This window comes from Manis pentadactyla, chromosome 7 (genome assembly GCF_030020395.1).
Source record: "Manis pentadactyla isolate mManPen7 chromosome 7, mManPen7.hap1, whole genome shotgun sequence".
In the NCBI taxonomy this organism is placed as follows: domain Eukaryota; kingdom Metazoa; phylum Chordata; class Mammalia; order Pholidota; family Manidae; genus Manis; species Manis pentadactyla.
Window position 1 is genome coordinate 49,250,349 of NC_080025.1, and position 24,311 is coordinate 49,274,659.

The 24,311-nt window shown below is 48.1% G+C and overlaps 1 protein-coding gene and 1 long non-coding RNA gene across 6 annotated transcripts; both read left to right on the forward strand.

The window, feature by feature from the left end:
• The first annotated feature begins 1,078 nt into the window (after nucleotides 1-1,078).
• On the forward strand, nucleotides 1,079-11,781 carry LOC118929064 (uncharacterized). Its single transcript, XR_008998449.1, has 2 exons — nucleotides 1,079-1,123; nucleotides 11,370-11,781. It is a non-coding gene; the product is annotated as an uncharacterized LOC118929064 (long non-coding RNA).
• Nucleotides 11,782-12,180: 399 nt separating this feature from the next.
• Nucleotides 12,181-21,955, forward strand: CCDC201 (coiled-coil domain containing 201). 5 transcript variants are annotated; one of them, XR_008998447.1, is made up of 5 exons: nucleotides 12,181-12,363; nucleotides 12,610-13,500; nucleotides 17,002-17,107; nucleotides 17,256-17,445; nucleotides 18,004-21,955. XR_008998447.1 is itself a non-coding variant. In XM_036918867.2 (3 exons), the coding sequence occupies exons 1-3, from the start codon at nucleotides 13,516-13,518 to the stop codon at nucleotides 19,487-19,489; spliced, it is 543 nt and encodes a 180-aa protein (XP_036774762.2). In that variant the 5' UTR covers nucleotides 12,498-13,515; the 3' UTR covers nucleotides 19,490-21,955. The 5 variants fall into 5 exon arrangements, 2 of the variants coding, with proteins under 2 accessions (XP_036774762.2, XP_057360349.1); XR_005031466.2 differs by lacking the exon at nucleotides 12,181-12,363 and having other exon boundaries at nucleotides 12,498-13,500; XR_008998448.1 differs by lacking the exon at nucleotides 12,181-12,363 and having other exon boundaries at nucleotides 12,498-13,500; nucleotides 18,806-21,955.
• Nucleotides 21,956-24,311: the final 2,356 nt, after the last annotated feature.

Consider the following 24,311-nt stretch of genomic DNA (forward strand, 5'->3'; position numbering starts at 1 on the left):
TGCCAGCCAGAGCTGCCAGGGAATCAGCCCTGGGGTCTCAGGGGGCAGCCCTTGTCACCACCAAAGCAGAGCATGCGGGCAGCAGTGTTGGAGCCCAAAAATGTGTGCAAGTTTAGGGGCACTTGGGTGTGTATTTTGGGGTCAGGGCTGAGAGGTATTTTGGGGTCTATATGGGAAGTGTTCAGTGCCAAATGGACTCGGTGTTTTATCAACTAGGCAAGAAAGAGCATCACACTTTGGAGTCCCAGGGGCCCAGAAGAGGCCTACTGCTGAGGCCTCTCTGCCTGCGGAGGAGGAGCAGAATGAGAGGCATGCAATCCATCCTGACCCGCCAGCTGGGCCACCCCAGAGGCAGATGTGGCTGGGGCAGTCGTGCGGTGACACTTCATCACACATCTGCCTTTCAGGGCAGGACCTGAAGTGCCTGCGAGAGAAGTGGCTGGGCTGCCTCCGCAGGTCATCATGCAGCCACCAGATCCCCAGTGGGGCTGCCGTTCTGGCACCTGGGGTTTCTATGTCCTGGCATGTGGGTAACCTCCCTGTGCCTCACTTTCTTGCCTGTGACATGGGGGCAGTGCACTGACTGGCATGAGTCAGCCCTGAGTAAGGTGCCCCAAGGCTGCTCTTAGGTGCACAGCGGCCGCAGGCCCAGGCCTGGGTGATGAAACAGCACGGGGCATTCCGTCAGCCGGTGTTCCCAATTCTGCCTTCACGCAGCAGGCTGTTTACTCACCAGCTGCTGGAAAATTGAGCAATCTGGGCTCTGGAAAACAATGCCAGGGTCAAGGGCAAAGTTGAACCTTCAAAGGGAAAGAAGGTTGCAATCCAGGAGACCCTCAAAGCAAAGTTGTTTTTAACCCGGGGGATAAAACAAAAAGACGTTCTGCTGTGTTCCCTAATCAAAACAGGGATGATGCAAATTGTGCAGAGGCTGGCCACGGCCCCGGGCCCTCTGAGCATGAGGGCACTGCTCTCCTGCCAATCAAAGTGCAAAGGCAGGTTCACTCTCAGTCCTCCCACACAGCCAAATCCTGAACATGGGAGTGGAAAGATGAGCCCACCAGGGCCCCAGTAAGAGACCAGGCCCCTCATCTGCCTTCTACTTGGGGTGCTGTTGACCAAGGTACTAAGTGCCAGGCACATGGATGGTGCTCAGATGTGTTTGTTCCCCATCTTTCTGCACCAAAGACCACATGAGCCATGGGCCACATGTGCCATGGGTTGGACCAGCTCCACATCCCAGGGGGACATAGGTAAAGATGTATATTCTTGGGCCCCCAGAGTCTCACTGGGAACCTCTGGGCAGCCCAGGCCTCTGCTTACCCACACTTCTGGGGAATGCTGGTGCTTGCTGACTGGTTTAGAAAACCCTCTGGATCCTGCTCTTTCTGGAAAGTGGGTGGGCTTTATGGGGACTCTGGCCGGAGGGGACTCCAGAGCAGCAGGAGACCTGATGAGCTCAGCTTGTCCCCAGAAGAACTCTGGCTGTGTCCACTGAGGTTTCCCTTCCCCTGCACAAGAGAAGAAGATGCATCCAGGAGAGGGTGCCCTGGTCCCTGCATGGGCTGTGTTAGGCACCATGCTGTTTGGTTAGGCACTATAGTAACTTCCTGGAGGTTAGGTCTGTGGTTTCATTAGATGGTCAGTGTCCACAACTCTGATGAGAAGATTGGCCCAGGATTTCTGGAGGTCTCTGCCCAGCACCGATTTCTGCTCTGCGTACCCTTTGCACCTGGAGATCTGCATGCCATGTGGGGCAGTGGGATCTCTCCCACCAACCCTCCTCGTGCATAGGACCACAGGGGTGCAGTCATCAGGAATTCATGACAGTCCCTGCTGCATCACACACTCTCTCATTTGCTGTTGTCAGTGTCTTATTTTGGGCACTTCTAATCGTTACTTATTTACTTATATCTCCTTGTTTTAATCAGCATTTTCCAGATGCCATATGATGTGGAGCATTTTTTTTCATGTACTTATTTGCCATCTGTTTATCTTCTTTGGGGATGTGTCTGTCAAGGTCTTTGGCCATTTATTAGTCAGGGGGTTTATTTTCTTATTTTTGAGTTTTAAAAGGGTTTTGTTAACCTTTCAGATGTCTTTTATCAGACTTCTGTTTCTCAAATATTTTCTCTGAGTCTGTGTCCTTTCTTCTCAGTCTCTTTACATTTTCTTTCACAGGTGAGAACTTGATTTAACTGAAGTGTATTCAATTTTGATTTAGGGACTATGCATTTGGTGTCTAAAAATCATCACCATACCCAAGGTCATCTAGGTTTTCTGTATGTTATCTTCTAAGAGTTTATAGGTTTACATTTTACATTTAGGTTTGTGATTCATTTTGAGTTCATGTTTGTGAATTGTGAAGGCTGTAAGGTCTATGCCTAAGTTCATCTTTTACACATGGATGTCCAGCTGTTCCAGCACCATTTACTGAACAGACTATCTTTTGTCCATGGTGTTGCCTGCCTCTGCTCCTTTGTCAAAGAGCAGGCTTCATTTATGTGTGTCTGTATCTGGGCTCTCTATTCTGTTCATTGACCTACTTGTCTACTCTTCTGCCAAAACCACAACATCTTGGTCATTACAGCTTTATACTAAGTATTAAAGTCAGGTACTGTCAGTCCTCCAACTTTGTTCTTCAATATTGTGTTGGCTTTCCTGAGTCTTTTGCCACTCCATGTAAACAGTTTATCAATATCTATAAAATACCTTAATGCAATTTTGATTAGGATTGTATTCAATATATAGATCAAGTTGGGAAGAACTGTCTTCTTTGCACTATTGAGTCTTCCTAGCCTATTCTTTTGAGCATGGAATGTCTCTCCATTTATTTAATTCTTATTTGATATCTTTCATCAGAGTTTTGCACATATAGATCTTGTGCATATTTTGTTAGATTTATACACAAGTGTTTCATTTTTGGGTGTGCTAATAAAAGTGGTGTTATGTTTTTCATTTCAAATTCTATTTATATACTGCTGGTATATTCAAAAGGGATTGACTTTTGTATACGAACCTTGTATCCTATAACCTTGCCTTTATTAGTTGCAGAAGGTTGCTTTGTTGATTCTTCTGGATTTTTTTACATAGATGATTCCATCATCTACAGACAAAGACAGTCTTATTACTACCTTCCCAGTTGGTATACCTTTATTTATTTTTCTTGTCTTATTGCAGTAGCTAGTACGATGTTGAAAAGCAGTGATAAGAGGTGACATCTTTGTTGTTCTCCTATTCTAGTGGGAAAACTTCAAATTTCTCATTAAATATGATGTTAGTTGTAGGTTTTTGTATATATTCTTTATCAAGTTGAGGAGGTTTACCTCTATTCTGAGCTTACCGAGATTTTGTAATGAATGGGTATTAGATGTCAAATGCTTTTTCTGCATCTATCAATATGAATCCTGTGATATGTCTTTAACCTATTGATGTGATGGATTACTTGATTGGTTTTCAAATGATTAACCAGCTTTGCATACCACTTGGTCATGGCATATAATTATTTTATATATTGTTGGATTCATTTACTAATATTTTGTTGGAGATATTTGCATCTATATTCATGAGGAATGTCAGCCTGTGGTTTTCTTCTCTTGTGATGTCTGTTTTTGGTATCATGGTAATTTTGGCCTCAATGAATGGGTTATAAATTTTCCCTGCACTCCTAGCTTCTGGAAGAGATTGTAGAAAATTGGCACAACTTCTTCCTTAAATGTTCTGTAGGATTCACCAGTGAACCTATGTGGACCTGGTACTTTGTTTTGGAAGGTGTTTTGAAAGTTTATCCTTACAGATTTTAGCTATTTTAAAGAGGTACTTGTGCTGTGATATTTTGTACTTAATTGATTATTAATGAACTTAACAGGTTTTTTCCTACTCTGTGGTGTTTCACAACAATCCCAACCATTAGCCTCTTATTTACAACCTGAGGTCAAAGGCAACTTTGAGCTTACCGGTTGTGTAGAAACTGCTTTAGGAATATCCATGTTGGATATGGGATTGTAAGATCAATGGGTCACGGAGGAGATGACAATAAGGCTTAGAAGGAAAAAGATTATCACAATCTCAGGTCAGAGACAGGAGACACGGCTACCACAAAAGGCCACAGGGAATCACCAGGGTGATGAGGGAGTTGAGGACAGTAGTGAGGGGACAACTGAGGCCACAGCGTTTATTAGGGTTTCCATGTAACAGGCAAAGCAGCTGGGTGAGCAATTTAGGATTGGCTACTTTGAACAATTTCAGCATGCTCTAAGCTATAGGGGTGGTTCCTAGTTGCCTGGGCCCGGCCTGGCAGTGGGCAAGGGGGGTGGGGGGTGGGAGTAAAGGCAGAGACACATTGCCTCCTGGGAACAGGGCAGATGCAGGGGACAGGTAAGTCTGGACATCACAGGTGCTGCCCTGGCTCTCTGCTGTCTCTAAGAATTGGCTGGCCCAGGAGGAGCAGTCTCTCTCCAGCCAGAAAGGGCTTAAGATGTCCAAACATCAAATATACCAAAAATAAAAACACATGTGCAATACAGAAACAAGTAATTCATTGTGCTGGAGTTCAGAAAACACACTGGTGTGCGATGGAAATGGGAATGCTGTCAGGGCATGAATTCTGCAAGCATGTGGCCTGGAGGCATAGTGATGCAGATGCTGACAGTTGCTGAGTATGGAGCACATGCCAAGTGTCATACTGAGGATTTCCTACACATGCTCATAAAGCCCATGATGTGGCTCACATTGTCCTGAGCTGTCTGTATGTCCTGTCCAAGGCCAAAACTTTCAAGGGCCAGCCTCTCAGCCAGCCATCCCTATACCAAGAGCATTAATGGATGCTATAATGCAGGTGTTGGTGTGGCAGACTGGTGGGCACATGGGAGCCTGCAGCTTGGATTGGAGATTGTGCTTCAGTGTGGGCTCAACTGCACAATGAGGGCATCTGGGTTTCATGGTGGGAGCCTCTGCGACAATCATGGCTGAACATGAACATGCTGGGCTCTCAGCAGGGACCAGGAGCCTGGGGTAAGTGGGGCAGCTTCTGTGTCCAGCCTGGAGCCCCTGCAGGTCCCCTATATACCTCCCCAGAGCACTGCCCACCGTGCTGGGGAAGGGGCTGGTGACTGGTGATGCTGTGTGCCAGAATGATGTGCCCCACTGAAGATTTTGAAATTGTTTTTATTCACAAACACAAACAAAAGAGCCTTTGTGCTCAAAGCAGCATGCCTAAGGACCAGGAGGTCAGGAGCTCAGAGGACCCTGGGGGTGGCCTGGTGTGGTGAGAAAACATCTGGATGCTGGGATAGCATCCAGGCAGCCCCCAGCTGACTTGCTCCAGGACTGTGGACACTTCTGCTCCAGGGCCTTCAACATCTCATTGGAAAATAATGACTGCATGTCTTGCCAATGGGTTTCAGCCTTGGGCAAGTTCACTATGGATTCACTGTGATCAAAGAAATCGACAGCAAAACGTTCTTGGGGTGAAAGGGTTTATTACCTGGCTTGTTCTCCTGCGGTAGGTCAAGCACTAGCATCTCTGCCTCTGCTCAGAGCACTGGGCCAGCTCTCTATATAGTGCAATAATAGCTTATTGCCTATAGGTGCAGAAGCCACAGCCCAGCAACAGGCCAGTTACATCATCAGGTGGTTTAAGTTCAGTGAGGATCCTGGCCATAGGAACCCCAACTTCCCCACACTCCACCCCTCCAGGATTCTCACCTTACAATCTACATGCTTTCAATCTTCCACAATGGTCCCTGTGTGAGAAAGCTGGAGCACTGTAAGCATATTCCAAAATAGCAACAGATAACTTAAGAGATAATAAAAATTAAGACACAGCAAGATTTTGATACAAAAATTATAATAATCCTCAAGCCAGAGGCAGTTTCCAATCCACAAAGACTTTAGGGGCAATAGGACACATGTTTTAATGCCACCAACATAGGCAAATCTTGTCCGTCAGGTAGGATGCATACAAAAGAGTGGTCCTGTGATAGGACTGTAGCAGGAAGGGGGTCCCTTCCAGGTCTAGTATACCATAATTTTACTCCTTTCCCCATGGGAATTACTGAAGGGTCTATATATAGTGCTACTGGAGGTGCATGCACTGGCCATAATGATAAAACAAAACTCCTGGGTAAGATGCTCTTACCTTCTGGCCATTCAGGATATACTACTGTGACCTTTGGTGGCCACTCTGCTGTTATTCCAGGAATACACAGGAGGCCAGCTTCCAGGCCTTGTCCCCAAGGTGCCAGGAGAGCCAGCCATCATTGGTCCATGTGAAATTTCCAAGGCCACATCCACTCAATGGACTCTCCGGGGTTCAGTGCAGTTGGTGCTGGCAGCAAGATGTTATTCTGGTGGCCAAACCTCGGCTTCAGTGATTCTTCCTTGGTTTGTACTTGCAGTTGTATGAGGGAGGCAGCCATATGTGTTAACATGTCTATAGGGCTCAAAGCTCCCTTGCGGGGTCTCTCACTCAAAAGCCATAGTACGGTCCATAGCAGACTGACCATCCCCGCAGACTATTGTTAAAATCCGGACTAAAGTCAGATACCAAGCCATTGTGCCTCTCTATCATGCCTGCTGTGGTAGGATTATATGGCACATGAAACTTCCAGTTGATTCCCAGCTATCGTACCCATTCTTGCAGTGTATGTCCAGTAAAATGGGTGCCCTTATCACTCTCAATCACCTGTGGTTGGCCATAGGCAGCCAAGAGATGCTCCAGGCCTCTTTTGGTCGCCTGCTGGTCTGCATAACTGGTAGGAAAAGCAACCAGAAGTCCAGTAGCTGTGTCCACACAAGTCATCGCGTCCCAATATCCTTCTGACACAGGCAGAGGCCCAATATAGTCTATCTGCCACCTGACGAGGGGTATAGACCCCTTAGCTATTGTCCCATGTTGCTGTGGAACTTGGTGTAAGTCCCTTTTGGAGCACATGACACACTCCTGCTGGGCTCTACTAACTTCTTCGAAGGTCAAAGGCAAACCCCACCAACGGGTTACAACCTACATTGTCTTTTGCCCTGCATGCAACAAACGCTGATGTAGCTATTGGGCTACATCAGAGGCAGGCTTTCCTTCTAACCAACGTATCTGGGCCAATTTATCTGCCTCATTTCCTGAGGATGCCAGTGGCAGATGACCTGTCACATGGTATACTGTTATTATTTTGGTCTTACCACAGGCCCATAAGTCTTGCCATAATTCTTCTTACCCCCAAAGGGGTCAGTGACCAACCAGCCAGTTGGCACAGTACCAGGTTGGTAGCCACAGGATCAAGCCCCGATAGCCCAGCTGTCAGTGCAGACAACTATAGGGGAGGGCTCCTGGCTGATCACAAGCCACACAGCCCACAACTCTGCCCATTGACTGCTCTTCCCCTCACCATCTTCCATCCATATTGTCTCAGTCTTAGGATAGAAAGCTATGGCCCTCCATTTTGGGGGCTGCCCATGGCTGGAACCATCTGTATACCATGCATCTTTGGGTATAGGGACTCTTCCCTCCCAATAAGGACTCTCTGTTACTAATGGTTCAAAAGCAAGTTCTTCCTGCTTTTCACTAGTTTATGTCACCAGCCCCAACAAGCATTGGAGTCCTTCACTCAAGGGGCTACTAGAGAGGGCACTATGCTGCTGTAGGTAAGCACCCCACTTGTCTAGTGTTGGGTGTTGGTGCCACACCACTCCTTGGCTTTTGGGTCCAGTCTCATACCCACCCCAAGATAGGACAGGTGGTTATTACCTTTATCGGGGCCATTCCAGTGATGGGTTCTCTAGCCAGCAAGGCATGATACACAGCAGCCAGTTGTTTTTCTATCAAAATGTATCGCACATCTGGCCTCTTCCAAAGTTGTGACCAGAATCCAATGGGTTGGCAAGTTTGTTCAAGCTGCTGCCAGAGACCCCAGCCATAATCATCTACAGTGACATGAACTTCCAGCTCACAGGGCCTTGATGGGTCTATCACACTCAAGGCCTGTATGGCCTTGACTGCCCATTTTGCTTTAGTAAAGGCAGATGCACATGTCTCATCCCAGTCTCACCTGACACCCTTTTGTACCAACCAGTATAAGGGCTTCAGAATTTGCACCAAGTGCAGTATAAGCACTCTCCAGTAGCCTAGAAGACCCAAAATTCCTGTAGTAATGTTACAGTTGTGGGGGTAGGAAAGGCCTGGACTTTGTCTATAACTGCTTCTGGTATAACTTTGGTCTTACCCGACCAGATGACCCCCAAGAATTTAACAGACAAACCAGGTCCCTGAACCTTGGTGTTGTTCACAGCCCATCCTTTCTCTTGTAAATGTTGCAGCAGTCTAGGTGCTGCACCTCCTAGATCTGAAAGAGAATCAGATGTGAGTATGACATCAATATAATGATACAGCTGCACCATTGGTAGTTTCTTCTATGTAGCCAAGTCCTGGGCTACAAGTCCATGCCAGATGGTGGGGTTGCAGAGGTATCCCTGTGGAAGGATGGTGAAAGTCCATTGCCGTCCTTCCCATGTGAAGGCAAACTGTTCCTGACTTTCCTGCTCAATGTCAATGGAAAAGAAGGCATTAGCAAGATCTACCACATAATGGTATGTTCCTAGTTCATGGTTGAGGGTATCCATCAAGCCTGCAATAGAGGGGACAGCAGCATGCATAGGGGGTATGACTTTATTCAGTTCTCTGTAATCCACAGTCATACACCAGGAGCCATCTGGCTTTTTTACAGGCCACACTGGGGAATTCAAAGGACTATGGGTGGGCTTTATAATACCCACCTTTTCCAGCTCCTGGAGAGTTTCTCCAATCTCTTTATGCAGTTTGTGTTGTTTGATATTAGTCACCTGCCAAGGCACAGGCAAAGCTATGGGTGGGTGCCTAGCATGTCCCCTCAAAACTGCCTTCACCACATGTACTCTCAGTCTGAACTCACCTGCAGTGGTCTGCAACCATAGACCCTGCAGGATATCTACCCCCAAAATATACTCAGGAATAAGAGATATATACACAGTATAATCCTTTGGAGGTAGACACCCTATTCCCAAAGGGATTTGGGCTTTTTTCACCCTGATAGCCTTCCCCCTGTAACCATTTATAATAGTGGGGGTCCCGGGGAACCACTCAGAGTTACCATGAATCAATGAACATTCAGCCCCTGTGTCCACCAGAGCCAGGACACATTGTATGTTCATGGGGGACCAATGGCTAGCTATTTCAACATGTGGCCTCCGGTTTCCCCCTGGTCCCTCAGGGCAGATACCTTGACCTTTCCCTCAGTCAAACTATGTTCCCCAATCACCTTCCTATGTGGACTCAAGTGAGGTTGGCTTGTTCTCCAGCAGAAAGTCTTGCAAACACACAGGCCAGACTCATGGCTCTGTCTCTGACCTCTGCCTGTTCAGTCTTAATGGCAGGGACTGCTGCTCTGGTTTCAGCTGTTGCCATAGCTCTAGTAAGATCCTATTTGACTTCCTCTCTAATTTCCTTCCATCTGCTCCTGCCCGTATTAAGTCAACCCACATCTGGGTCCTCATAACCTTCATGGGGCCCTGCAAATTCTTCTTATGGATAACAGGTCTTATTTCTTTCTGGATTCTCATTGCTTCAGCCTCTTCTAAGTCTGCTACTGTATGTGTCACCTCGCTATGGGCTGCCCTAAGTGAGGGGAAAGAATGGCCACTAGACACCCAAAGAAGGATGTGGGAGTCATTTGAAGTACAGTATTTCTCATCCCAGTAGTGAAAATCTCTCCATCTGGGTTATAATTCTCTGGACTATAGATGGGATTTCTTATGCCTAGCTCTCATAGCACCTGTTGGAGCTAAGCATATGTCTGCCATCTAACAGAAGAGGATGGCAGATCACCCGGATTGGGCCACACAGTATGAAGTGCAGCCATAAGCCAATCGAGGAGGGAGTGATTCCCTGAGATCTGATGTGTATTTTGTAATTGCTGCCTCAAGGTGGGCTGCACAGTCAGGGAAGCCAGCTTTCCCATCTCTGATCCTGACAGAACAATTCCATCCACCCCTAAGTCCCACAGACACAGGAGCCAAGCTGATATTGACTCCGAGGGCTTCTGCGTAAATGGGGAGTCCAAATCCACTGGCTCAGCCTGAGTATAGGGGCAGACTATAGAGTGCTCCCCGACCTGGGGAGGGGGCTGCTCCTCTCCTTGGGGAACTTTCAGCTGCTGGGTTTTTATTTTCTTTACAACCACTGGGCGTGCTTTCAATACAGGAGGCACCAGTGCCTCCGGCATCACCCCTTCATCCTTCCGCAGCTCCTCCATTTCTGGGACTGATGGCACCTTTCTCTCCCTTCCCCCAAGTGCCTCCTCTGCTACAACCTTTACCTTTTCTTCTGTGCCTCGCAGCAATGCCACCTCAGTCTACAGAAGGTCTCTTACCTTCAGCTCAATGCTTCACAGCTGATGTTCCCATACCACCTCCTCCTGTGCTTCCCTCAGGAGGTCGTCCTTTTCCTTGATGGCCTCTTCCTCCTTCAGAACATCTGGCAGTGCTGCTGTCTCATCTCCAATGGCACCTTGCTGCTGGCGCTCTCGTGCCGCCTCCTCCCGTATCAATACCATCTCCCTCCTCAGGGAATCTACTGAAGTTTGCAGTTCGCGTTCTCACGCCATCATTTCTTGAGTCTCTTCTGTAGACCTTTTTAAGACTGTGAGAAGCAGCCAACCCACAGTCCCCGCTGCCTCACAGGCACTCTGTTTCTCAAAGGATCTGCTTACTATACCAAGGGCCACCCCTACTGCCTCAGGTGTCACCTCCACTTGCCTCCAGTCCTGGGGTGGGGCCCAGTCCTCTAGCAGGCAAGACACCTCAGACCACACACCCATTGGGGGAGGATCCACTGTCTCCCCTTTCACAGGGGCAGCCCGCTGAAGCACCCCTCCCATAAGGGCAGCCTGTCTTTTCCCTTGGTCAACAGTGAACTCTGCCAACTTTCGCCAATTGTCTTGCCAGTGGGTTTCAGCTCTGTGCAAGTTCACTACCTGTGACCAAAGAAATTGACAACAAAATGTTCTTGGGGGTGAAAGGGTTTATTACCCGGCTTGTTCTCCCGGCGGTAGGTCGAGCACTAGCGTCTCCGCCTCCGCCCAGAGCACTGGGCCAGCTCTCTGTGTAGCGCAGTAATAGCTTATTGCCTACAGGTGTGGAAGAAGCAGCCCAGCAACAGGCCAGTTACATCGTCAGGTGGTTTAAGTTCAGTGAGGATCCCGGCCATAGGAACCCCAGCTTCCCCACACTGCACCATCTGAGATTTATGTTTTTAATTATTATTTACTAAGTGCAAGTTCTTTTTGGAAAAAGTGAAATGGATTTAAGTTACATTAATACTTACCTGTCACCCTGCCACCTAGGTATTACCAGCGTCACTATTTCCTTTCCTGTCCTCCCGTGGCTGAGGCTGTGGCTGAGAGCGTGCCTGTCACACTGCATGCCCCGGCAGCTCTCCCCAGCTCCACCCTGGAGGACTGGTACTCTTCGCTGCGCCCACTCATTAAGGAAGTCTCCTGAGAGTCCTCAGAAATGCCAGCCACGGACCCCCCACCCAGAGCACCACTACATGGAGGCGGCAAATTCCCCACAGCAGGACTTGGAGTGCAACAGGTGCAGGCCGCTCTCTTCTTCCCTATCTTTTGATTCTGCTGTGGCTAACATGGGCACATGAATGTTGCCCAGTACTCTGTTGGGGTATGGTGTCCACCCCTTTCGGTTGTGATAACAGTAAAACACTTGGTGAGTGTAGATGAAATTGTAATATTTCCAGAATATCTCGCCTGGCTTCAGTGCATTTGCATATCCTCAGGGGTGGAGAGAAGTTCATCTCCATATCAATGGGTAATTACCTGGGCAGCCGACCGCTTATCTGAACCTGAGAGGTTAGGAGGCGGTCCTTGTTCACTTCTGCCTGAGCACGAGACAGAGACGGCCCCAGACTGCAATTTGTGAGCAATAAACGGGTTTTAAACTTTATTTCTCGCTTTGATTTCGGCGTTAGAGGTATTTTGCCCAGGGATTTCCTCTCCCAGGACTTAGAGTGCGCAAAGTGCACACCGCCGGCCGCTCACTCCTTGGGAGTCAGTTGGCGCCTGGCCCTGACTCCCTGGTGCCGCCCACGCTCAGGTGCAGGAGGAACAGGCCAGGTGGAGACCCTCAAGGCTTGCCCCCCCTCCACGACTCCGCCCTGCGCCTGCGCCCCCACGGGGACGTCCCGTGGAGGCTGTGCGCACGTGGGCTTCAGCTCACCTGCCCGGAGCCGGGGGTGCGTGCCGCGGGCACAGGAGGGCGTGGGGCTTGCCCGGAGCTGCAGAGGAGTCCCTACGGAAAGGCGAGATGGAGACTGGGGCGCAGGTAGGCCTGCAGGGCAGGGCAGGTCCGAGCCAACGGGGAGGCGCGCTCAGGTGGGCAGGGACCCGTCTTCCCTGGTCCGGAGCCCCCTGGACCTTTCCCCACCCGTGCACGAGGCAGGGGCTCCGCCGAGGCTGGGGCCCGGCCCGCGCGGATGGAAGGGGCCTGCGACGTAGCTCCAGGTGCGCGAAGAAAAGCGGGATAGAGATCAGGTAAGCGGCCCCCAGGGAAGGTTCCTCTCACCTTCAGATCCGGGCGGCCTGGGTGGAACCCTGAGACCCCAGCCTGCGCCTCCTGAGGGACAACGGGGAGCCCTTGGTTTCTTCTCTCCTTAGTACAAGGGATCCCTCGGCGGGTTCAAAGCGGAAGAGCATGGACAGGGTACGGCGTCCTGCCAGCCCCACCCTAAGTAACGCTAGGTTTAGCTCCTTCCCAGACGCCTTTCGATTCATATTTCTCTCCGTTTGCCCAGAAATACTCTACCTAAAGCAGAGATCACTCCTCACCAACAGTTTGGAAGATCATTTGTATAAAAACTTTTAAGGGTTGCTGCATGTTTATCCATTAGGGTGTTGGTATTTGCCTAGATTTTAGGATGATTAGCCCCTTGTTTATCTTTTATAGGAATTGTGGTTTGTCCTTTTATCCCCTTAGAATATTATTATTATTCTGCTTGCAGAAGTTTTAAAAAATTGTATTTAGTTTAACCTTTCTTTTACAGCATCTGTGTTGTGGGTTATTTGAAAGCCTTACTTCTGATGAGTTTGCAGAGAAATAACAGTATTTCTTTCCAATACTTTAATAGCTTTGTTTTTTTACATGGAAATCTTTTATTTTTTGTTTTTTGAATTTATCTTGGTGAATGATTTGATAATAAAATGCAGTTTTGTTCTAGATTTTTAAAAATTATTCCATTGTTTTTTCATAACATGAATTTTTGAAGAGTGTAATACTCAATCCGTTGTAGTTTATTTTAGTGTAGGATGTTCCGAGGGGCATGGCTTTACTTTGTTTTTTTCCTAAAAGGCCAACGAGTCAGAACAACAGCATGCAGTGAGACAGGGAGACCTCTTTTATGGTCATTTGAAATCCTGTGTCTTCCCAGTGATATTCCTTCTACCTCAGCTGTTCTGAGTATTTGTAAGGCAAATCTAAATGGTTTCCTCTGTAAGTTTTCAGTGTTACAATTTATCAAAAAATGTATCAACATGTGATTGTTTATGGGTTGGTAATTCTCAGTCAGGAGTAGCTCCTTTTAATGAGAACACACACACACTCTTCAATCACCTTGCAGTTTCTCTTACAAAAGCCCAGCCCTCTCCTTACCTACTTCTTACTCTGAGGTCTTTGTCCCTGGTTGGAGCAGGATGACTTAGACCCCCTTTACAAGCTGACTCTGCCATGGAATTTAGGTCATACTTTTTCTCCTTGCTCTAGCATGAACTAAATTTTTAAACAGTGAAGTAGCTTCAATTTATTTAGTGTATTTCTCTTTCTCCTTGGATTTTGCTCTGTGAGCATTGCTGCTCTGCGATCTGGTGCAAAGATCATCACACAAAACATTTGGCTTTTCTTCTTTATCACACTGTGCTTCTGCTTTGGGTCTTGTTTCATATGTTTTCCCAAGAATACAGCCTTTTCTATATCTATATTAAGGTCCCTGCATTTCTGCCACCTGTACTTCCCTGGGTTGCCTTTGCTATCATTCTGCTTTGGGATTTTCTGAAGCAGATAATCCTCTTCTTGCACAAAAAAGTAATGAGAATTCAAGGAAAACAAAGTGGCCACATCTGGCACAGTCAGGGCAGCAGCCAGCCCAGGGCAGACAGCACCCAAAGGGTTCAGTCCTCAGGCCTTGACTTTTGACTGGAAGGTCCTGTTGTCAGCGGCTCTTGTGGGCTTTTCCCAAGGATCACTCCTCTAAGTTCTTAGTTCTTATAAATTGCTGGACCCTCCCAGGGGAATTGATATGCATTTGCTAATCCTACAGGATTCAGGAATCAAGAAATGACAAAATCATTCCCTTTTGAAAGTTTTATTGTCTTGTTTTTTTTAGAGAAGTTCCAGTTCTTCCTCCACCCTGTGGGACAAGGGCTTTCTTGACAGTATTGGGGTACATTTCCTGCAACCAGTTTTGTAATAGGAAACTGCTACTCCCACTACCAAAAGCAAATGCATGTGACTGTGCCATCAGAGTGGAACACAACACTACCTGGCTATTGTCAATAATGCCACAGTGAGCATGGGGGTGCATATATCTTTTTGAATCACTGATTTTGTTTTCTTTGAGTACATTCCCAGAAGTGGAATTGCTGGGTCATATAGTATTTCTGTTTTTAATGTTTTGAGGAACCTCCACACTGCTTTCCACAGTGGCTGCACCAATTAGCAATTTCACCAAACATGTACTGAGGGTTCCCTTTCCTCCTCATCCTCTCCAACCCTTGTACTTGTCTTTGGGATAGTGGCCATTCTAACTTGTGTGAGGTGATAATCTCATTGTTATTTTGATTTGCATTTCCCTGATGATTAGCGACGTGGAGCACCTTTTCATATGTCTGTTGGCCATCTGTATGTTTTTGGAAAATATCGTTACAGGTCTTTACCCATCTTTAATTGGATTTTGGTTTTTTGCCATTGAGTTGTATTGCTGCTGGGCAGCTGCATTTTGGGAGGTCTCTCCCTGTGCACTGGGTGAAACCTCAACCTGAACAGGTGAACAGGTCAGGCAAGTGTAGATAAGGAAGGAATTCATTAAAGTGAGACTAGCAGTGAATGGCAGCAGCCATGCAGGCAGTAGAGAGCAAGGGAGAACAGAGGGAGGAAAGGGCAGGTCATTGAACTGCTCGGCATGGGGCAAATCCCTTGCCAACTCCCGAAGCCAGGGTCACCTGGTGTCCAGTGTCTGCTTGAATCTGCACTGTGTAGGAACTAAGTCCCTACCACCCCAGGATTTGAGGGAGCCTCAGAGCACTGGATGAAGTGAGATCATGTCCTGAGAACTCCCCAAAGGCAAAGAAAGGAGAATTTCAGGCAGGCTGCTAAAGAGCATGATTGTCCAGCTGCTGTCCTGTCTGGGTCACCCAGGCAATGGGAACTTGCAAGCCCAAATCAGAGATCTTAGTAGCCCATTCCTACCTGTCTGAATAGAATAGAGAGAAGACAGTGCTTAAGTCTAGAAAATTGAATGAAATAGAAAAGTAACAAAAACACCATTGGAAGAGTACAGAGACAAGACACAGTAAGTTGAGCAGCAAGAAGGCTTTAATTAAGGCAAAGTACGTGCTCAGAGAAAGGGAAGTGTGGGCAGCCTCAGAGAGGAGGCATGCTTAAAGGCTCAGGATTCTGTCTTTTAAGGATTTCAAGAATGGGGCAAAGGATGGGGGAGGGGGCTGTGGGCATAAGTTTGACATGTGATCTCATTATATCTGTCTCTGGTGAAAGACATTATGTCATTATCCATAGTCAGTTCTGTATATATTCTGTTAGATAAGCTTAACACAAGGAATTTATTGCTCTTGTTTCTTCTCCAAGATAGTGGTTACCCTCAAGCAGTGGAAATTTATCATTTAGGACTGCTTGCCCTACCTTAAGATAGGGTCAGTTATTGGCTGATCACCATAAAATATGTTAGGAATCATACCTCCTAACTCCTTGGTTTTTAAAATGAAATCTTAACCTTAAGATGGAGTCCCTCCTGTTCTTATTATACTATTTATAACTCGGCATTTTTTATCATAGGTATGAAAAATCATGTTGCTTGTCCCATGTCCCTGCTCTACCTCAGTATGAGCTCCTTATATGTTTTGAATATTAGCCCCTTATTGGATTTGTGGTTTGCAAATATTTTCCCCCATTCCATAAGGGGGATTCAACATAAAATTAAAAATCCATCCATACTTTGAAGCTTGCCTCAGTTGGTAGTAAATCGGCTAGATGCACTGCAGTGTTCATTAGCATCACAAATTAAAATGTTTAAAAGATGCATCAGAGCTCCTTACAAACAACAGTTGAACAGCTAAATTTGTCAAGCCACCTTGACATGAAAGGTTTTCAAGGAGCACTGCAGAGATCAACATGTTATGATGGCATAAAAATATTTGTCAAGTATAATTTATCAGTACTGAGAAAAGACTATGAATGCAGGAGTATGAATGGTTCAGTTAAAGCTTTGTTTTGGAAGAAAAAAGCTGGCCATGATGGAGTTGCTACACTTGAGTCTGGGATTGATACATCGAATTTTCCAAAACATCACACCCTGTTGGCATGCATGCCTGCCCCACATGCGTTTGCTGTGTACAAAACTGCAGCGTCCATTGGTGGGTTTGTTTTTTTAAGTTGAGCTTAAATGTTAGGATGATTTCATTGACAATGTTTTAAACTTTTTTGCCTGGAGGAAAAGAACACATTTTTACCTGAAAGTCATCTGTTTTTCAGTTCTATCCCTAAAACTCACATTTTTCACTGATGGCTTAAAGTGTTGACCAAAAGTTAGACAAAAATAGTGAACAAATGGGTGAGCACAGCGTGAGTGTGGCTGCAGCCTGCCCCGTTCCTGAGGCAGAACCGGAGGGCACCCCACTCCCAGGCCAGGCTAGATGCTCCCTTCCAGAAGCCGACCTGTGCGGTTTGTTTCGACAGGTCTCTGGACTGAGCGCCTCTGAGGACGAAGGCCCCCTTTCAGAGATGAGTCCACTGCCCTTGAGAAGGGTCCTGCAGCACAGCACCCCGGAGGAAGCTGCCCTTTGTGGGCACAGGCAGTCCCTGGGCCTTGTCCCTTCCCCATTGCCTGCACACGCTTCCTGGGACCTCCCATCCCTGCAGCTAGGGCTCAGCCCCAAGGCTGCCCGCCAAGAGAGGCAGCCTTCTAATGTCTGGGCCTCTGGGGCATCCAGTGGGTGGGTAGGGCTGGACCAGGACCCCTGGGCTCCTGAGGAGGACACGCCCATGCCAGCCTCGGGCACCTGGCCGCAGCAACAGGGAAAGTCCGGCCCGACAGGAAGGCGGCCACGAAACCTGGGACTGCCTGGGATCCCCAGTGTGGCTGGGAGGAGGAGACGGGACCTGAAGAAGCTGGCGGCTGCGGTAGGCCCTGACCCAGACCCCTGGGCCCTGCCGACCCGGGCCTCATTTGGGTCCCCCAGGAGCACTGGGTCCCTGACCAGGCCCTGCCCCTCGGAGGCAGCCTGATGACAGCCAGGACAGCCAACGTCACCTTCCCTTACTGGTGGGCCCACTTCCTGAGCATCATGAAGTCACCAGGACTGGGAAAGGCCATGTGACTAGGGCTTCTCTGATGTCTGGGCCCTGCCCATGCCCACTTGGAGGATCCCTGAGACCCTGTGTGGCTCCTTACATACTGCCTAAACTTGGGGTCCCAGGCAGTCATTGGAGGGCCCCCTGTCCCCTTCCTGCTGTGAGCACTGCCCCCAAGTGCTCTGCTGGCTCACCTCCTTCTGAGGACTACACATTCTAGAAGGTTCCCCAAAAGAGCATTGCTGGGGAGACTTCCACCTTGCCCCCACAGGGGTCAGTGGCTGAGACACCCTGGCCCCTGGGTTCTGATGCCCAGAGGGTGGACTGCGTCCTGGGGGCACCGCATGACCCCATCAGCTCTAGGTAGCCTTGCTCTCTCCTTGGCAGCCTTTGAAGCCCCTTTTGCTGAAGTGCCTGGACTCCTTGGAAGCCGGGTGTGGGAGCACTGGACTGCTGCTACCACCTTCTGTCATTTAGCCCCTCCAGGCCCTCTTGAAGGGGCTTGGGTCCAGCTTCCAGGCTACAGCAGATGGTGCAGCTCTCCAGAAGTCCCTTTCCCTGCAAGCGTTCCTGTTGGCCTTGCAGCCCCCTCTGCATGGCTTCGCTCTCCTGTCTGGTGGGGGTGTCAGTCATTCAGGGCTTCTCTTGATGCTGCCCCGCACACGCCTCTGTCCTGTGCCTGAGCTAGTGAGGAGCAGCCTTGTACAACTGACCAGAAGTCCTGTGTGTGGACCTACCCACCAGGACTGCCTCTCTTTTGCAGGGCATCTGTGTCCTATCCCTAGTCTCCTCCCTGTGGGCTGATGCTCCCCCCTGCCACTAGGAGGGATGGAATGAGCCCGGCTGGAATACTCCAGAGCTGGAGAAGAGAAGGGGCCTGTGGGTGTCACTGTGGGATGGTGATTGTCACAAAACCTCACCTCCCCCAGCTCATCCTGGGTCTCCAGAGACAGCACAGCCCCTGGGCCCAGGCGGTCCTTCTGTGTAGGCTGCAGGCGCTCTGTTGGGGCAGCCAACTCCCAGCTGTGTGCTTGCTTCAGGGGCAGTTCCTTTGCTTCCAGGGGCTTGCTGGCTGGTCACGGGCTCCCACTCCAGCCATTGTCCGTGCCCCCACTGGCACTCCTCAACACCAGTATTTCCTGCACCTCATTTTGCCCTTCTAGGTTTGCTTCTATTTTTTCACTTTCAGGGTCAGGACCCTGAAGCGTGGTAACCTGCCATCAGTGGCAGCAGACACCATCCTTTCTTCTACCGCCAACCTTGTACTTTGTGACCCAGCACCAACACACACCCCGTGCCATCGTGCTCAGCCACCTGTACCCCAGGCTCCAGTTTGTATGAGCCTGAGCCTGTCTTGTTCAGAAGCAGGTTTCCTCCTGCTCCTTTCCTAGTCCTGACCTGAGGCCCCGTCCTCCTCGCTGCAGCTCCTGAAGAGGGGACTCCTCAGGCCTGTGGGAAATTGTCTAGACTGCCCCTCACAGATGCTCTGCCCTCAGATGCTGCCCAGGCTGGCCCTCCTTGTCCCTGTCGCATCCCCACCGGCCTCTTCATGCTCTTGCCAGACCCAGGTCCCCTGGTCCTTACCTTATCTTCCTGCCCCACATGGAGACTCGGCCCTCTGGGTGGTGGCTGGCACATGCAGGCTGGGTAGGTTAGCTCTGAGCTGAGAAGCCCGGATGGTGCCCAAGAGCTGACCTTGTGGGTTCTGCAGCCCAGATGGACATCTGCTTTACCTACATAACCTCTCCTACAGAGCAAACCATCTGAGACACTTTTCCTCTGACAGATGGAGCAAGTGAGGCAGTGGGAAGCCTGGCTGCTGCAGAGCATTGAGGAGGCCACCCAGCATGAGCTCACCATCCAGGACTGCTAGAGCAGAATAAGGCACCCCTAAAACAGGGCACCCCGAAACAGAATCCCAGGCTGGATTGGAACGATAGGACAGGTAGACTCTAAGGTCAGGCAAGGTCAGGTGTTCTGTTTTGACTGAACCAGTGAGAGTTTTGCTGTCCAGCCGTGGGGCAGTCAGAAAGCATTGAAGAGTGAGAACGTGGTCCTCCTGCACTTGTGTGGGGTTTCCAGTAAAGCAGGAGGGATGAAATTTCCCAGAAGAGTGGACATGGCCCGGCTACAAGTCCTGGGGTGGTTGCACCCACTCCCCTCTGCTGAGGCTCCTGGCTGGTGGATGGACACACTTGTGAGTTCAACAGCTGGTTCCTCCAGTATAAGCTGACAGATCAACTTGTTCACTTTTTCTTTTGTTACAACAATTATCAGCCTATAAAAACTAAAGCTTATGAAATCTTCAAATAAAATTATAAAGCATGAAAATTGCCTACAATTGCACAACATGGAGATAAATCAGCGTAGTTCCTTCTCATTCTTACTGCTAAAAATAAACAGTTTTCATGAGAGCTATTTCTAAAATCTGGCTGATGCAGAGTAATTCAGATATGTAATCAGGTTACCTATCTCTGTCTTGTTTCCATCCTTTGAAAAATTCACCTTCAGAATGAAACCAGGGAGAAGGGAGAATAATGTAAGGACTCTGGGGAAACTTGCTGGAGGCTGGGGAATTACAGGCATGCAGGAGGCAATTTTATGAGGAAGATAATTTCCTAGATATTTATGTTGCCTTTCTCCTGTGTGCGTTAATTAAAGAGGTTCCTGTGTTTGCACAGTGGAATATATGCAAGTCTCCATAGGCCCTCCAGTTACATGTTTGAAATGCACTTATCTCAGAAATGTCACAAAACAGCATAGACTGAGCATGTTCTGTCCATGGGAAGATGCTGGTAGGACGTGAAAGAGGGAACAATTCCCATGCCAGTGTCTCCGCAGCCTGAACCTGCACACAAGGACGGGAGTCCCACTAGCTGGCTACCACCATCTGAGTCCACAGGAGTGTGGCTGGCCCTAAGGGGCATTCTCAGACTGTGACAGTCGGACAACAGTGCTGGCAGCTCAGGGTGGGCAGTCAGTGAGAAACTGCAGGATTTCTAGATGAACATTGTCTTAGGGGAAATGACAGACCATAAACAGTAGCCCTTGGGGGGAATGAAGCCATCCACGCTCATTCAGAGATGGGGGCAGGGGTGACTTGTATCACCATTTTGGATGAAAAGCATCTCCTTAAATCTCGTTTGTGTATACAAACCACATAATTTGCAAAAAACACAGTTTAGAACATGGGGAAAGGAAATGCATGCTCTTCCTGATACAGTTTCTGTTAAGTTGAAATGAGTTTTCCTCTCCACTCTATTTAATGTTTTACCCTAGGGTAAAGATCACGTTTACACACAGTGTCTGTACTCAGAGCCTAAGCACTCCCCCTCGTCACTAAGTGTGGCTCTGAAACCGGACCTGCCGGACCTGCCCAAGTTCCACTGCAGGATGCCCTGTGCTCTGTGTTGAGATTTCCACACTGCCAGACATTTGGTCTCTGTATTAGTTTCTATTAGCTGAGTGTCTTGGTTTCTACTGTGTTTAATTTCTGACTGCTGCATAACAAGCTGAGAGGCTCAAAACAAAATCCATTTATTATCTCAGTTCTGGCAGCTCTGCCAGACCTCTGCCTGGGACCCTCCAGGTGAGGTCAAGGTGGGTTCTCACCTGCAGCAATAGCAGAAATGGAATCCAGTTCCTTGCGGTTGTAGGACTCAGGGCCCTGTTTCTTTCTGGCTGCCAGCTGGGGGCTGTTCTCAGATCCCAAAGGCCTCCAGTGTTTGCATGTCCTCCACAATTTTCAACCCCTGGGGTACAATAGCAGCTGTTTGGGCTCTGCATCCACCAGCCTACCTCTTTTGCCACCAGTGAGAGGAATTACTCTGCTTTTAAGGGCTGATGTGAGACCCGGTGTGCCAGGTAATGTGACCAAGTGTGCATTCAGGGATCTCATCCCACTCACCGGTTTGGAGGTGAGGGGCATGAAATCCTGGGGCAACTTTAAAATTCAGCCCACTGCACTTTGTTCCCAGTTTTTCATCATTATAACGCTGTGATAACCTGGCACAAAGCATTCTAGAAGTTCATGGGATTAAAGTGTATTAGCATTTTATGATCTCTTCTGGGTACTACCAAGGGAGGGCAGAGCCCCATGAGCAGCATCCAAGCTTTGCTGGTGGTATGACATCTGTACAAACACTGACCAAATGGACAGGGGAAGCAGTGTGTCATTGTTTTGAATTTGCATTTCTTTCATGGACAGTTCTGTTGAACATGTGTCTGTATTCTTTATTTAGTTGTATTTATTTCCCTGAGGATTCTGTAAATACTTTTTCTCTTGGGATAGTGTGCTTTCCGTAATGATTTTTTAATCCCCTTATTTGGATTGATTTTACTTAAACACACAATCAAGAGAAAACTATACATGATGTAATTTTATGTGTCAGCTTGGCTGGCCATCATGTCCAGATAGTTGGTCAAACCCCAGTTTAGATGTCAGTGTGCAGGTATTTTTTAGATGAGATTAATATTTAAATCAGTAAACTTGAGGAAAGCAGATCACCCTCCACAGCGTGAGTGGGCCTCATCCAATCAGTTGAAGGACTTAAGGAAAAAGACTGAGGTTCCCCAGATGGAAGGGAATTCAGCCTCCAGATGCCTTCTGTCTTGAGCTACAGCATCCGCTCTTCCCTGAGTCCTCAGCCTTCTGCCTGCCCTGCAGATTTTGGACTTGCCTGACTCCACAACTGTAAGTCTCCACAAGAGACAATTCCTTGAAATAAATGTCCCTTGCTTGCTCTCTGTCTTTCGCACACACCCTATTGGTCTGCTTCTCTGCAGAGCCCAGCAACACACAAAGAACAATCAGACTGCTCCATGGGCACCCTGGAAAACCAGTCCCATCCCTTACACTCAACTAGACCTGGATGGGATAATATTCTCCAACTCTGGAGAGAAACTTAGTGTCAAATGATAATTATGTGCTCCGGGTTTATATTTTAAGAAGGGAGATGAAATAGAGACTGACAGAAGAGCATAAAATGGATTTCTGGATGAGACCTGAGCTAAAGGAACTTTGAAAACATGTAACAAGAAGTATTATTCCAGCAGGACCCTATGAGATGCAAGAAGTGCCGGTGAAAAGTAAGATGGTAAGAATATGTTATTTAAGAAGTCATCTGAATAAAATAACAGTACCCTATTTGTGAGACTGTAAAAAGCATAGGAATAAAATAATGGGTATGAAGGGGCATGTAATTAGGCTGAGTGATGACAGCTCAAGTGGTGTTTATTCTGAGGGGGCTGGTGGGGTGTCTTGCCAATAGGTTTCAGCCCTGGACAAGTCCACTATGGATTCAGTGAGACCAAAAAAATGACAGTGGATTGTTCTTAGAGTGAAAGTGTTTATACCCAACTTTATTCCCAAAGTGGCAGGTCAGTCACTAGACTCCCGTCCACTCAGAGTGAGTCTGCATGCAGCAAGCCGGTCTCTGCCTCAGCCTCTCTTTCCCAGCAGCCATCTCAGTCTCTATCCTTGGCGCTGACACCACTCCAGCCTCTGCTCTGCTGCAGCCTTGCAGCCCTGCAGCTGTGCAGTAGCCAACAGCACTCGGTGGAGCTCTTTACTAAGAGTCAGTAACAACATATTGCCCCCACATGTGGAGTGAGCAAGCCAAAGAGGGCCAGGTGGAAATCCTGGTCTTAGGAATCTTCACTTTCTCCACAGGAGTAATCTAGCATTTAGCTTAATGCTTAAAAAAATAAAGTGTTCTTTTCCCTCTGGCTGTCCTGATGCATTCTAAATAGGTGTAGTAAAATATTCAAGGGCTATTTATACTAGAGTGGAAGCAGAGAATATAAGTCATGTGTAGAGAGAAATATGGGATAAGATTTGAAAATCAATAAAAGGAGAAAGCACAGAAAAACGACAACAAAATTAAAAAGCAAGCTGGTAAAAAGTTTAAATTGAGCAATATTCATAATTTTTTAAAATGGGTTAAATTCCCTGGTTAAAAGACAGTTGCACTGTAGACTTTTAACCCAGTTATGTGGTATTTTTAAGACAGTGGTTACCCTTGAGGAGAGCTGGATGCTAGTGGGGGGCCAAGCAAGGGACTTTGGGGAGCCAGGTGATCAATGTGCATGTGTGTACAGGTCACTGAGGGTGCAGGGGACCCACTGCAGCTCCCAGATGAGGTGGCCAGGGTGCAGGTGACAGGGACTGCCTCGGGGAGTGTGGCCTGTCCCTGTGGAGAGACATGACACACAGTGTCCTAGCACCATGATCAGCTCCACTGGCCCACCCAGAAGACAGGGGAGTGAGCCCACCCACAAAGATCAAGCCTGAAACATATACACAATGTGGGGAGCAGTTAATGGAAACCCCAGCAAACAGCTCATGTCTTCTTGGAAACAGGGTGGAATAATAGGATTCCACTGAGAGAGATACCCAGCAAATGAGATATGTCTTAGAAATTAAAAATAGGATAAAGGCAATGACTGATCCCATAGCAGCACTGGTATATAAAATCAAGGAATCTCCCATAAAGAGTGAAAAACACAGACTCTGAGGGAAAAAATCCAAAGAGAGGACCAATGTCAGCTGCCCAATGTCCAAAACAGGAGGTCAGAGAAGTGAGGCCAGAAAAACAGGCATTTCTCACAGATGAAAGTGTTGGGCAGAACGACAGAGATGAGTGGGATGAGAGGGGCCCCCCAAAAATGACTCAGGGAGATGATCAGATAGGGCC